This window comes from Alligator mississippiensis, chromosome 2 (genome assembly GCF_030867095.1).
Source record: "Alligator mississippiensis isolate rAllMis1 chromosome 2, rAllMis1, whole genome shotgun sequence".
Classification (NCBI taxonomy): domain Eukaryota; kingdom Metazoa; phylum Chordata; order Crocodylia; family Alligatoridae; genus Alligator; species Alligator mississippiensis.
Genome location: NC_081825.1, coordinates 271,737,881 through 271,750,456, shown reverse-complemented (window position 1 = coordinate 271,750,456; position 12,576 = coordinate 271,737,881). Strand labels below are relative to the sequence as shown.

The 12,576-nt window shown below is 41.6% G+C and overlaps 1 protein-coding gene across 1 annotated transcript in view; it reads left to right on the top strand.

Annotated features, from left to right (window-relative positions):
* The window catches only part of PTPN21 (protein tyrosine phosphatase non-receptor type 21), a 74,505-nt gene extending 62,129 nt beyond the window's left edge, over window positions 1-12,376 (top strand). Inside the window, exons 20-22 of the mRNA XM_014596400.3 lie at window positions 183-417; window positions 917-1,077; window positions 2,485-12,376. Of these exons, the coding sequence (XP_014451886.1) occupies window positions 183-417; window positions 917-1,077; window positions 2,485-2,613 (525 nt within the window). The 3' untranslated portion in view covers window positions 2,614-12,376. The remainder of the gene's footprint in view (window positions 1-182; window positions 418-916; window positions 1,078-2,484) is intronic.
* Window positions 12,377-12,576: the final 200 nt, after the last annotated feature.

Sequence of the window (12,576 nt, the reverse complement as noted above, 5' to 3'; positions counted from 1 at the left end):
ATTGGAAAGTCCTAGATTGCATAGAGCAGGCCTTAGTATTGGCTTCTTCATTAACTGATGACTAGTTAAGCTTGTGAAGAAGCCTTAAGGAGTACATAGTAGGATGGAAATGCTGGAATTGCTACAACACTGTCAGTTGTGTATATTTTCACACCTGATATTTACAATACCTTGTTTTCAAGGAGGCCGGGAGAGAAAAGTGTTTTAGGTACTGGCCACGACTTGGGTCAAGACACAACACTGTCACATATGGGAGATTTAAGATTACCACGCGATTCCGTACAGACTCAGGCTGCTACGCAACTACAGGCTTGAAGATCAAACACCTTCTCACAGGGCAGGAGAGAACAGTTTGGCACCTGCAGTACACCGACTGGCCAGAGCATGGCTGTCCAGAGGATATAAAGGGATTTCTTTGTAAGTTGTATTAATCCCCTCTGCAACAAAACCACCTACTATGGCTTCAATATAGGACCTTGAAACATCCTGATATAAGAGGTTTTTTCACACTAGTGATGGAGGCTGGATTGGTATTTTTGGCAGGAATATATTTGTCCGTTTATTAAAGTTCTATTTCTGCCTCTAAGATGATGCAGTTTTTTTATTAAAATCCCTATAAATCAAAATATAATTACATTGCATGCCATCCATGTAAAGGTTTGCCAGCAACAGAAGCTCAGGCCATATGCTACCTTGCCAGGAAAATGCTTCCCAGGCACAAAACACCAAGTAAAGAGAGAATAATCTGTGCAACTTCCTATTGCTTTGAATGAGATATTAATTTACTTATTGAAACATTGTTAGCAGGAATACGATTTAATGCACTATGACAATTGATTGTTGCAACTATCATTAGAGAAGAACATGGTGGAGTATGCATCTATATGTCTTTTTTTTTTTCTATTGGAACCAACAGCATACTTGGAAGAGATACAGTCAGTGCGGCGTCATACAAACAGCACAGTGGATCCTAAAAGCCCTAACCCTCCTGTACTGGTGCATTGCAGCGCAGGCGTAGGAAGAACTGGAGTTGTCGTATTGTCAGAGATCATGATTGCCTGTTTGGAACACAATGAGGTTATTTCTTTCTCACGTTTTAAAATAAAAGCTTTAGTTGAGTACACAGGTAGTACATATTGTTGCCTGATCAACTGGACCTCGATGATGTTGCCTTTGGAAAATATTCATTGCTAGAATGTGAAAACTCTTGCCACTGCTAGTAATATTCTAGAATAGGGTTTGCCAACCTGCAGCACACATGCCACAAGTGGCATGGACAGCCTCTGCATACGGCACACTACAGACTGAGGAGAGGAGGGGCAGCACAGTAGCAGACGGGGCAGGAAGCCAAAAGAAGAGCAGCAGATCAAGAGGAGGAAGGATTGGAATGGCACTCAAAGAGGGTGTGGGACTAATTTTTTGTTCTGCCTGCTGAACAGGTTGCCACTCACTGTTCTTGAATATGTTTGCCCATATAGAAGTTATACATTGAAATGTGCCTGTTGATTTGAGACATGGATCCTGCAAAGTACTGAACAAGTCCTGTGTAAGGCTGTGTGCCATTGGTGAGAACTGATGGTGATCAGAATCAGTTCCTGGATCTGCAAGTTTTGTTTATAATTGATTTTTTACTGTTAATGTTAGATGAGGTGTTTTATAGCCCAGTACTTCGTTTGCCTTCATTTTTGGCGTATCAGTATTTGCACACCCCTATTAAGTAGATGAGCAGGATGAATAGCTAAAGATTATTATGTTTGTTGTCAGCTTTTTCATTTAATTTAAGAGAGTTGATATTGAAATTAAGCTATGATCATGAGCTTGAGCCATAGAACATTCAACGTGCTTTGTATTTTCAAACTAATTGACAATCATTAAATCAAATGGACCCACAGCATCCCTGCGAAATGAGCAGGTTAATCTCATGTCCTTTTGACAATTAGGGAAAATGGAAGAGAGAATTTAAATGCCTTGGTCAAGTTCACATAGAATTTATTGTCGGAGCTGTGAGGTTAGAGGGTTCCTATACACGTGCAGGGAGCCAGCTCTGGCACAGTAGAAATCCAGCATGTCGGAGCACAGAAATAAACATGCTCAGAAGACTCTGGCGTCACATGTATTAGCACCTCTGCACTGAAAAATGGTGGTGGGGTGCTTTGAACTGAAGCTCATTTGATGAGCTTTAATTCAAAGCACCCTGCTGCCATTTTTCAGCACTGGGGATGCTGATACACGTGACTCTCAGGTGCTTTTAATTAAAGCGCTTGCTAATTAAAGTGCCCCACCCCTGTGCCTCCCAGAGCACGTGTAAAAATGCCCAGAGTGACTGACTGCTCCATGACTGTGATCATCAGGTCTGTGCATGTGCAGGTGTGTGTGTACAGCATTTATATAAGTGGGAAAGACATATATATTGGATTGGAAAGTGCAAACCGTTTTCCTTTTTGACCAGTCTTTATAACAGCTAAATTTTTTTTGTCTCTTTAGATGCTGGATGTCCCAAGAGTGCTAGACATGTTGCGGCAGCAAAGGATGATGGTGGTGCAGACTCTCGCTCAGTATACTTTTATCTATGGAGTTCTCATTCAGTTCCTCAAAAGTTCTAGGCTTATATAACCCCCACCATTTTCTGTGGGGCACATTCATCTTGAGAGTTTACAAAGGGGAAATGCAATTGTCCAGGCAGTTTTGTCTATCTGGTGTTTTCCTCAATGGACGACTCATACGGAGTTAGTTTTTTGTCATGGTATGGGGATGTTAAGTGCAAGTGCAACGTATCGGTCTTTGCAAAGCAAGATATAGACTGGACTAACATCTTCCTGTTTTAACTGCAGCTAAAACAGTGATGGATCTAACATAAAACAGTTGTGCTTTCGTCTGCTGATGTGCAGTACTTGCACAAGTTGTGAGTTATGTTACTGTAGGCATATTGACAGTCTGTTTTACTGAAAGTACACTGGGTCATTTTGGAAATCATTCATTGTTTTTTAGTCCAAATTGCTTTTTTTCTAACCTCAACTCTGAAAGTGAAAAATATAAAATCTGTAGATTTACACTGTAAGGTACAAGCTCATCCTCCTGGAATGCCAAGGTCTTAAATGGTCTCGATCTACTTTCAGTTTTGTATGGAAAACAATGCTAATATATTTTTTAAAATAAACTTTTGGTTTCTTTTGGTTCTCTTAGCAGAACCAGCAGCTGCTAGAAATCTAAAGTTGGCAGTTAGGAAAATTATTTTTGTATTCAGCAAATTTAATTTTTTATTTTCAAAAAGCTACTTGTGTATAAACAGAACAATTTGTTCAGAGTCGAGGACAAATGAAGATACGTTCAAATTTATCTTTTCAGAATTTGTACAAAGAGAGAAGTCCAACAGGGAAATGTTGGCATCTGTGGAGTTCTGTAGGTGATAAAATTGGAAAAGGTTTTGTTATCTGCAGAATGCTAGGTAATATAATAGGCAGATGGGAGACATTGTTACCTACAGATTTCTAGGTAACTTAACAGGTAAGAAAGAGATGTTTACTTAGAGTTTGTAGTTAAGTATGGGGAAGATGATTGGCTGCAGGGATTTAGATAAAAATGAGCAAGAGAATGCTATTGCTCTTGTTAATGGACAAGAGAAAATATATATTCAGTATTATTCATATATTTAGAGGACAGTTTGATTTTACTGGTTGAAATCGAAGTGGATGCAAATTATGTTTTATGCACTTTTTGTTGCATTATTTATATACACGTGAACTGTAACCATATCTTCTTTAATAATGTACCATTACTAACCTAACTGAATGTTGTTTTAGAGCCTTTAAGAGGATGAAGTGAGTGAACAGAAATTAAGGTAGGAACTTGCATAGTGGCGAATTGGAAATGAGTATGTGCAATGTGATGATACAAGTGTGATAGCTGTGATTGTTGGTTACACAGTTAGTGCAAGTTTTAGTTTTTACACTCACAATCAAGAGAAGCTTAAAAACATCGTCAGTTACAATAGAATTCTTTTGTCAGTCAGCAGAAAGGTATTGCTAACATTGTATTGCATGGTTGTGGTGAGGGTGTTCTTGGCTGTTTGAAAATGTCAGAGACATGGAGAAACTACACTTGATGACACTGGAGATGTGGATATTTTGATGAATTCTTAGGTGATGTGGAGGCAGCAGAGTCAAGGGCACAGACCCAAAACCTGATTTCCAGTTCTATTTCCTGTTCTGTCCATTGCTCACAGTGGGCATGTACATATGCAATTAGTGCACGTGAATAAATGCTGGAGCTTATTGCTCCAGAGTTTTTTGCGCTCAGGTGTGCTGGTTTAAATGTGTGTCCAGGAGCAATTAACTCTGAAGCAATCAGCTCCAAGGCTTATTCATGCGTGCACATGAAGCCCAGTCAGAGAAGCCCTGGGTTGCTGGGCGATCCGGGGGTCAGCCTGCCAGCCTGGGGCTGCTCCCCCGGGCTCAGTGTGCTGTGGAGAGGCTGGCTGGAGCACAAGATTGCAGAGCTAGCTGTCAGGCAGCCCCTACACTGAAGCACCCTCGCACCCCAGCCAGCCAGGGCAGCATCTACATATGCACTGCTGCACGTGAAAAAACTCTGAAAAAATCTTGTATTTACAAATATTACCCTGCTGAGGAGTTCAATAGGGGGCCCACATGTAGATGCTGAGATATTTACTGTAGAGCAGGGGTTGTCAACTGGGGGTATGTGTACCCCTGGGGGACTTGAGAAAGTCCTAGGGGGTATGCGTAGGTGGATGGGGATGGAGAGCTGCCACACACCATCCGCACTGCTGTGCAGGTGCCACCCACCCGGCCGGACGCGGGGGCAGGAGAAGCTTGCATGCAGTGCAGCCACCACTCTGCATTTGGCCACCCCCCTTGCTCCATGTCCAGCATTGCCCTGTGTGTGCCAGGGCCAGGCCAGGGGCTGCTGTGCCCCACATGTCCGGGCAGGCAGCGGGTGCGCACAGCGCTGTGTGCAGGCAGCCAGGGGCCGTGAGTGCCAGCTGCTCACAGTGGGATGGGAGACGGGGGAGGCGCTGGGTGGGGGGAGGGGCCCAGCCCCTTGTTCCAGGAGCTCGGCTTGCTCATTTCTCCTAGGGGTGGTTACAGTGGTTGCTGCTGCAGTCACTGCGGTTGCCCCACGCTTGCCATGCCTCCCCTCCCCTCCCCTCCTGGTACACGTCCAGCTACTTGCCACCCCTTCCCTCCTCTGGGTGCACTTATTTAAAAGGGAGCTGCTGGGGGTACACTTATTATAAGAGATTAAAAACCCTGCTTTAGAGTTAATTAGTCATCTCTGCAGTAAACCTCTTGTGTAAACACACCCATTGTGTCTTTGGTTGGATCACAGCACCCCTCTGTGCCTCACTTCTTCTATTTGGAGAAAACAGATAATGATGCTTATACACCTTTGTGAGGTGCTTTGGGTGGAGGGGGGATGAACAACCCTGTTCAAGAGCTAGCCATTTTGCAGTGTTTGCTCTTGTCTGGTAAACTCAAGCCCAAACCTTTTCAAAACCAGTTAATAGACAACTAGAACAACGAATTGCACCCCTCCCCATCATACCTACTCAGCAGAATAGATTAGGATTGATATTTATTATTCATTTCTGTCACTATTGAGATCGTGATACCTCCTTGTTTTTGGCTGTGAGGAAGATTTAAGATTAAAAGTAGTTTGAACAATTAAATACCTCCTTCGGAACAAGAAAAAAAATGGCATCTGCTAATCTTAAAAAGAGAATGCAAGGATTGCTTCATTTTCCTCTATAATAACCTGATCTCAAAAAAGATAAGCACAGAGTCCAAATGACACCATGTTAACATAACACTTCCATAACAAATACATTACAATGGGGTAGGTTGCAATATCCTTTTACAGTTCTCAGCACCCTTTTGAACCTTCTCATTCATACTGACCTTCATAAAAATTCATAGATTCATAGACACTAGGGCTGGAAGGGACCTTGGAAGATCACTGAGTCCAGCCCCCTGCCCCAGGGGCAGGAAGTCAGCAGGGATCATAGCAAGATAAACATCCAAATATCTCTTGAAGGGATTCAAAGTAGGTGCCTGAACCAACTCTGGTGGCAGTCTATTCCAAACCTTGGGGGCTCGGACAATAAAGAAGTTCTTCCCTCAGCAAAATGAGATTGAGCATGTCGATTTAAGAAGAACAAAACAAAAACACTCTTCCTGTAACTGCAGACTTCATAGATTTCATAGACATTCAGGCTGGAAGGGACCCCGGAGGATCATCGAGTCCAGCCCCCTGCCCCCGGAGCAGGAAATCTTGCTGGGATCCTATGATCCCTACTAACAAGTATCCACATGTCTTGAAGGCGTTCAGAGTGGGTGCTTGAACTGCCTCCGGCGGCAGTCTATTCCAAACCTTAGGGGCTCGGGCAGTAAAGAAGTTCAGACCTAAGAAAACAGGCTCATTAAGCCTTACCAACATCAAGCCTGGAAGGAATAATGCCTTACCCCAGACAATAACCAGCCTAAATACATGCAAACCTACAGACACACCCATTTGTCTTATGTCTGCGCTACTGCATGTCAGATTCAGAATTGTAGGGTCTCTGGATTGTACCTTCTATCTTGAAGGCATTGCCAGATTGATATCATAATTCATAAATGAAACCTCCAAGATCTTTTACATTTTCAGATAAGAAATCACACAGTAGAACCTGACTTCTATTATTTTCCTTCTGAATTTTGGACCATAGTCCTCATCCATTATTTATACCTGGTTTGTTTTAAATTATAAAGGACATAATTTTAAACAGTCAAATAGATAAGCCTGAGAGTCGTTAGCAGCAGCAGTTACCCCTATGGAGTATCTGCTCTGAGGTAGTAAAACAAGCATGAGGATTTGTACTTAAATTTGTGGTATACTGTGGCAATAGTGTATCTAATATTGGGTGAGATGGGGTACTAACGATGTAGAGTACAATGTAGAGAGTGCACAGGAGAGAGCAGACAGTGATGCTTACCCACCTGTGTAAAGTGCTTTGAGAGTGAGATATGAAAATCCCTGTTCAAGAGCTAGCCGATATGTATTGTTTGTATTTGCCTGGTGGTAAATTTTGAAACCAAGTAGCGGCCCCCTGTTATCCTGGTTTTGTAATGGCTCTCTTGGGGAGTCTGCGCTGCGTCAGCAGCCGCAAGCCACTGCTGCAGGAGCAGAAGCTGGGTGCAGGGATACCAGACTGCTGTTTTTAGCAGCAGTAGCAACAACAAATGATGGGCAAACGGTGCTATGGCAGCAGCCGATGACTCTGAGTTCCTGGACAGGTAAGACTGACAATCCTACCCCAGCTGCTCTCTGGTACACTTTTTCCTGGGATGCAAAACTTGCTAATTACACCGCCATATCGCAGGCTGTATGTCAGGAGAAAAAATGTAAATGTGCCCCTTCTCTATTGGAAGAGATTGTATTCTTATGCAGCCAACGACGTGTATTCTTTAACCATAACAGGCCTAATTTCTGACTGATTGGGACATATATATGTGCCCCATTCAATTCAAGTAAAGTTGTGGGTGGCCACTACCTCTCAGAAGCAGGTCTCCTAGACCCAAATTTTGTAGATCCTGTAAGAACAAACAGTACTTAATGTGTGTCCTCAGACTGAAGTTGAAAGTCCGATAACTAGGGACTTATAACTAGGGACCTACTTAAATCATGGTGGAACTGTGCTGTGCAGCAGCTCCTTTTAATTTTGCTCTTTTTGCTGCACACGCCACCACTGATTTGTGGAGGGGTCCCATCAGCCCCACCACTTGCTGCTGATTGGGAAGGAGGCAAAAACCATGATTTTAAATATGCCGTGGTTTATGTCTCCTGCCCCTGATTGGCTGAGGGCACCTGGTAGCATCGCAGCTTGATGCTGATTGGCCAGGAGGCAAATACTGTGGCATATTTTAAACTGTGGTTTTTGCCTTCTGGCCAATCAGCAGTAAGTGGTAGGGCAGCTGGGACCCCATAACCAATCAGCAGCCAGATGTGGGGAGAGGGCAGGCAGCAAAAAGAGCAAAATTAAAGGAGCCGCTGCGCAGTATACTGTGATTTAGGTAGGTCCCTACCTTTAACAGCTGCTGAATGAGCTCTTTCTAAGCATTGCAAACTAGCAATTTCTTTCCTAGAGCTTTCTCAATAAGTATTAAATTCAGTTGTCTTCTGTAAACTGCAATTTAAATCTGCCTAAATTTACTTTGCTTAGTAAAAATGTAGATGGATTTAGTTTTCAGTGCTCAAATGTTTGGAACCTTCAAAGCCCGTATTTGTGTGTATAAGTGATGGAGGGCTGCCTTGCATTCTTCTTTGTGAAGTATTGAGCACAGTAAGGGAATCTGTTGTCTAAGTCTAGTGTCAGCCTGAGTTGCTCTGTTTGTTGAAAACTTAATTCCACTGCAATCCTGTCTGGTTTCACCAATGCCTCTTCCCTACCCTCCTAATTTGGAAATTCTGGGAAATGACTAGACTATAATGGAGGTTAACACTTGGTCATTACAATGGAAGCCTTTCAAGTAAGGATCTTGCAATAAATAACAGGGAAAAGATGTTGCTCTTTTTAAGATAGCATAGCATTCTCAGGGACAATTATGGACAGGCTTTACTGTAAATAGCTGGTGTTTACTGTCTGTTGCAGGCTAAACAGAAACTACTGCTTTGGGATCAACTTTGACATGGTTATTTAAAGCTTGAGTAAAGAGTTATTACAAAAATTTAAAAACTGTTCTAATGACTTCTTTATACTCCTTCATCTGTGTGGTGGCCAGTGGGTCTGTGTACTTATGGAGTAGCTTTTCACTAAGAGCTTAATCCAAAGACCATAGAAATCAGTGAAAAGAACATATACTAACTTCAGTGGGCTTTGGGTTGGAAAATCACTCCTCTGTAGTTCTGTGGAGTGAGTCACCATGGAGCAACTCCACTGCACATGCAGCATTCCTCTGCATAGCTTCTCTACAGCCTGCACAGTGAAACAGTGGTGATTCTTCAGTAACTTCTGCCCCTATGGATAGCAGAATAAGATTTATACTTGACCATGACTCTGCGTATATAATGTTTTAAAAATTTTTAGAAATACATCTCATTAAAGGGAACCTGGCAAGGTAGAGTTTGAACTTGTTTTTGATCAAATGCAGCTCGAAAGTGTCATTGGCAATTTAAAAAGAAATGTAGAAGAAAATTTGTAAATGGGCTAAACTGAAGAATTGTTGGCAAATTAGTGTTCATGCTTCTGACCTCCTATGTAACCCTACATGTATATATCTGGGTTAACATCGGTGGCACTGATAAATAGCTTACAAAGTATCTGTGATATTGTGCCTCAGACTAAAAACATACCTTACCAATGCCACAAAGTGAGTTAATGAACTCAGAGGACTTTTACAGCATGGTTTCATTGTAAGCTGTAAAAAACAAACAACCCCCCCAAGCCTAAATAAGCAGATTTAATTTGCCTCTTAAGATATTCAGAAAAGAACAGATATATTTCTTTTCAAAGCCTTGCTAGTAGAAAAGACCATTTTAGAGGGGACATTAAGCAATTTCTTGCATTCCCTACTCAAGTTAATGAATCTGCCATACACCTCCTATAGAAATAAAATGGAAAAGGTATATTAGAAACCAAGGTCTCCTTGGGCAGGTGAATGGGTGGTACAGATGGATGTCAGTTTAAAAAGGCAAGCAGCATAACTCTGAAATTCGCACTGCAAATTTGAACTGTAAATGTAAAGTTTTATCCACAGCTACAAACTCCTGCAAAGCCAAAATCCAGTCCCACAGTGTGTGAAGCTCTCAGGGTAAGGAAAAACATACAGGTGTAACGGCCTTAAGTGGAGAAGGGGGAGGTGTACTGCTCATCCAGGGTCAAAGTGGGAGCAGTTTAACTTGCTTGTATCACTACAGAATCATGTACAGGTACTAGTTACAGCCTAACTGCTACTCCTAAGCAGCAGGTTCCCCTCCCCTTTTGAAACCTGTACATGTATTCATATGCCCATGCCCCTCAGTTCGCGGTAATTGAAAGCACTCACTAAGAATTTGGGCTCAGACCATTTGAGCCAAAATAATCGCATCTCCTTTCACATTTAAACACAGGTAACTCAAAGAAGCCAAAACATTTGCAGACTGAAATTTAAAAGTAAAAGCAGTTCAGACACACAGCTTGAGACTCATCCCCTTGTGAGAACATGGAAGTGTAGAACGGGACAGAGGGTGTGGTGGGGAATGGCCAACAGCAAATGGAAAAGTATTGGAACAATTTTTATCTGCATTAGAGCAGCTAGAATGGTTTGATTTGTCGTTTTTCATGGCATAGTAGGATAAGTGAACATTTAGTCATAGATTCTATTTTTACTCTTTTTTAAAATGTGCTTTTAGAAACTCCAAATATTCTTGTTCAGAAGCTTTTTTTTTTTCCTTCTTTTTTTTTTTGTTTTGGAGACTTGGGGATGGCAGAGTTGCAAATTCATTCAATGTAACCTGTCAGCTCGATTTCTGTTTACAGATTACAGTCATTTTTTTCAAATACTTTTCTCTAGTTTCATACATGCAAACTGCAGGGGAAACTAAGCATGAGTGCAGTTTGTGCTCACATTTACTTATGGGTGCAATTTAGGTTTAGATGTCTAAGTATATACTTTGTGGATGCAGTAAAGTGTTTACAGTAGGTATGAATAACCTGAATTGTGCCAAGTTACGGATAGATGAAAAACCAGGCCTTTATCATGTGCTTAGAAGTCTTGTCAGTGCAGCATATGCAGAACAGTGATTTTAACAGTGCACATCATCTCTATTGCTATATTGAAAAAAAACAAAAGAATTACAAACTTCAACAAGTTTTGCAGGTGTGGCTGTACAGTCAAAACTTACTAAATAGATTTTGTTGGGACCAGCTAACTTGGTTCATTCTGTTGGGGTCAGGCATATTATAACTTTTTTACTAAAGTCAGCAGGAGCTCTATTATATAAAAATCCACTTCTTTATGGGCATCTCAAAAAAGTCAATAAGTGAGCTTTGACTGTATTCTTCACAGTTTTCCACATAGTGCTGCATTGGGCAATGAAAAACGTGCCTCCAGTATATTTTCTCCAAATGTTTTTCTTTGGTTACAGATTATGGAAGAAGTCAGGAATCAAATGTAACATGCTAATGAAAGCAGTGACATAAAATATTATACTGTGGAGAGCTAGATTTGTTTTGTATATACTAGCCACATCTACACAAGTGGCAAGTTGTGCAGTTGTTACTGCACAGTCAGTTAGTACTTACGCAAGTACTAAATGACTGTGCAGTAACTGTCATTACTGTGCAGTGCCTTCACTGCATGGTTTTTTCCCAACGTTACTGCTCAATCGCTTGTTACTACTACGTAGTATCGTCACCACATGATTAGTGCCTGGCAACGCTACTGCACAGTAGCAATGAACTGCTGTTTAGTAGCTCATTGCTACTGTGCTCTAGTGTCTCGTGTAGACGTGCCCACTGTCATGTTTTGTTTCAGATATGGAGCAATCAGAATTTTACCAAATGAAACCTTTTATGAAGCACAGGGGTCTTTTTGTTTGCTTCTTTTTTAAGAAGATAGCTAGCCTTATAAAGGGAAATAAGGTGTAATTTTTCTCTTCCTGTTGGGAAGTGCTAAAGTAAAAGTTAGGAGACACCTAAAGTACTTTGAGGCAGATTTTTCAACACAGTGTATGAAATTTCTAGAATCCTAGAAATTAGATGGAAAGGAACTCATTAGACAGTCCAGTCCCATCTCCTGACTAACCTGGAGAATTCCAACCAAGACAGTATGTATGCTGTCCTTTTACAAGGTCCTTTCCTAAAACGCTTCTGCACCCAGAATGCTCATCCTCTTGATTGCTGATGTTGGAGGGACTTTTTTAGTGGGAGTTTTAATGGCTTGATCCTGAAGAGTGCTGAGCACTTACACACCTGCAAGTTGCTGAGATCCCCTAACTCCTGCTGAAGTTCGTGGCCATTAAGGCTGTTCAGCACCTTGCAGGATTATGTTCTGGGTGTCAAAAGAATGCAGGACATGATCCTCATTGCTTCTTTCTCATTGAGCCAGTATGCAGGGATTTACACAGTCCTTCATTTAAGCAGTAGCACACATGGATTTTTCAAGTATTATTTTCTAGTGTGAAGCTAGTGGTTAATGCGTCTGTTTTGCTGTCTTGCCATCAATACTGTAAAAATGTATAATCAGTACATCTTTAATTCCTGTACAACAGAAATTGGTTTGTAAAGCTATGTACAAATTGTGTTTCATAGACAGAAAAGCTTGTATTACTGTATATGTAATATATGTGAAATGAATATATCATAGTCTATTTTTGCCATGGAAATAAATATTTGATGGAATTCTGGATTTTGTTACATTGCTGAAAAGCACAGTTGGTGAATTACTGCACATGTTCTAAATGCCTTCTTGACTAAAGACTGTGATGGCAGGAGTGCATTCCAAAGAGTTGGTCAGAAACTGAGGTGTAACTAGCCAGTACTGTGCCCTGGGCAGTCCTCCCTGCCTCCTGCTCTGCACCTTCATTGTAGTGCCTCTGGCT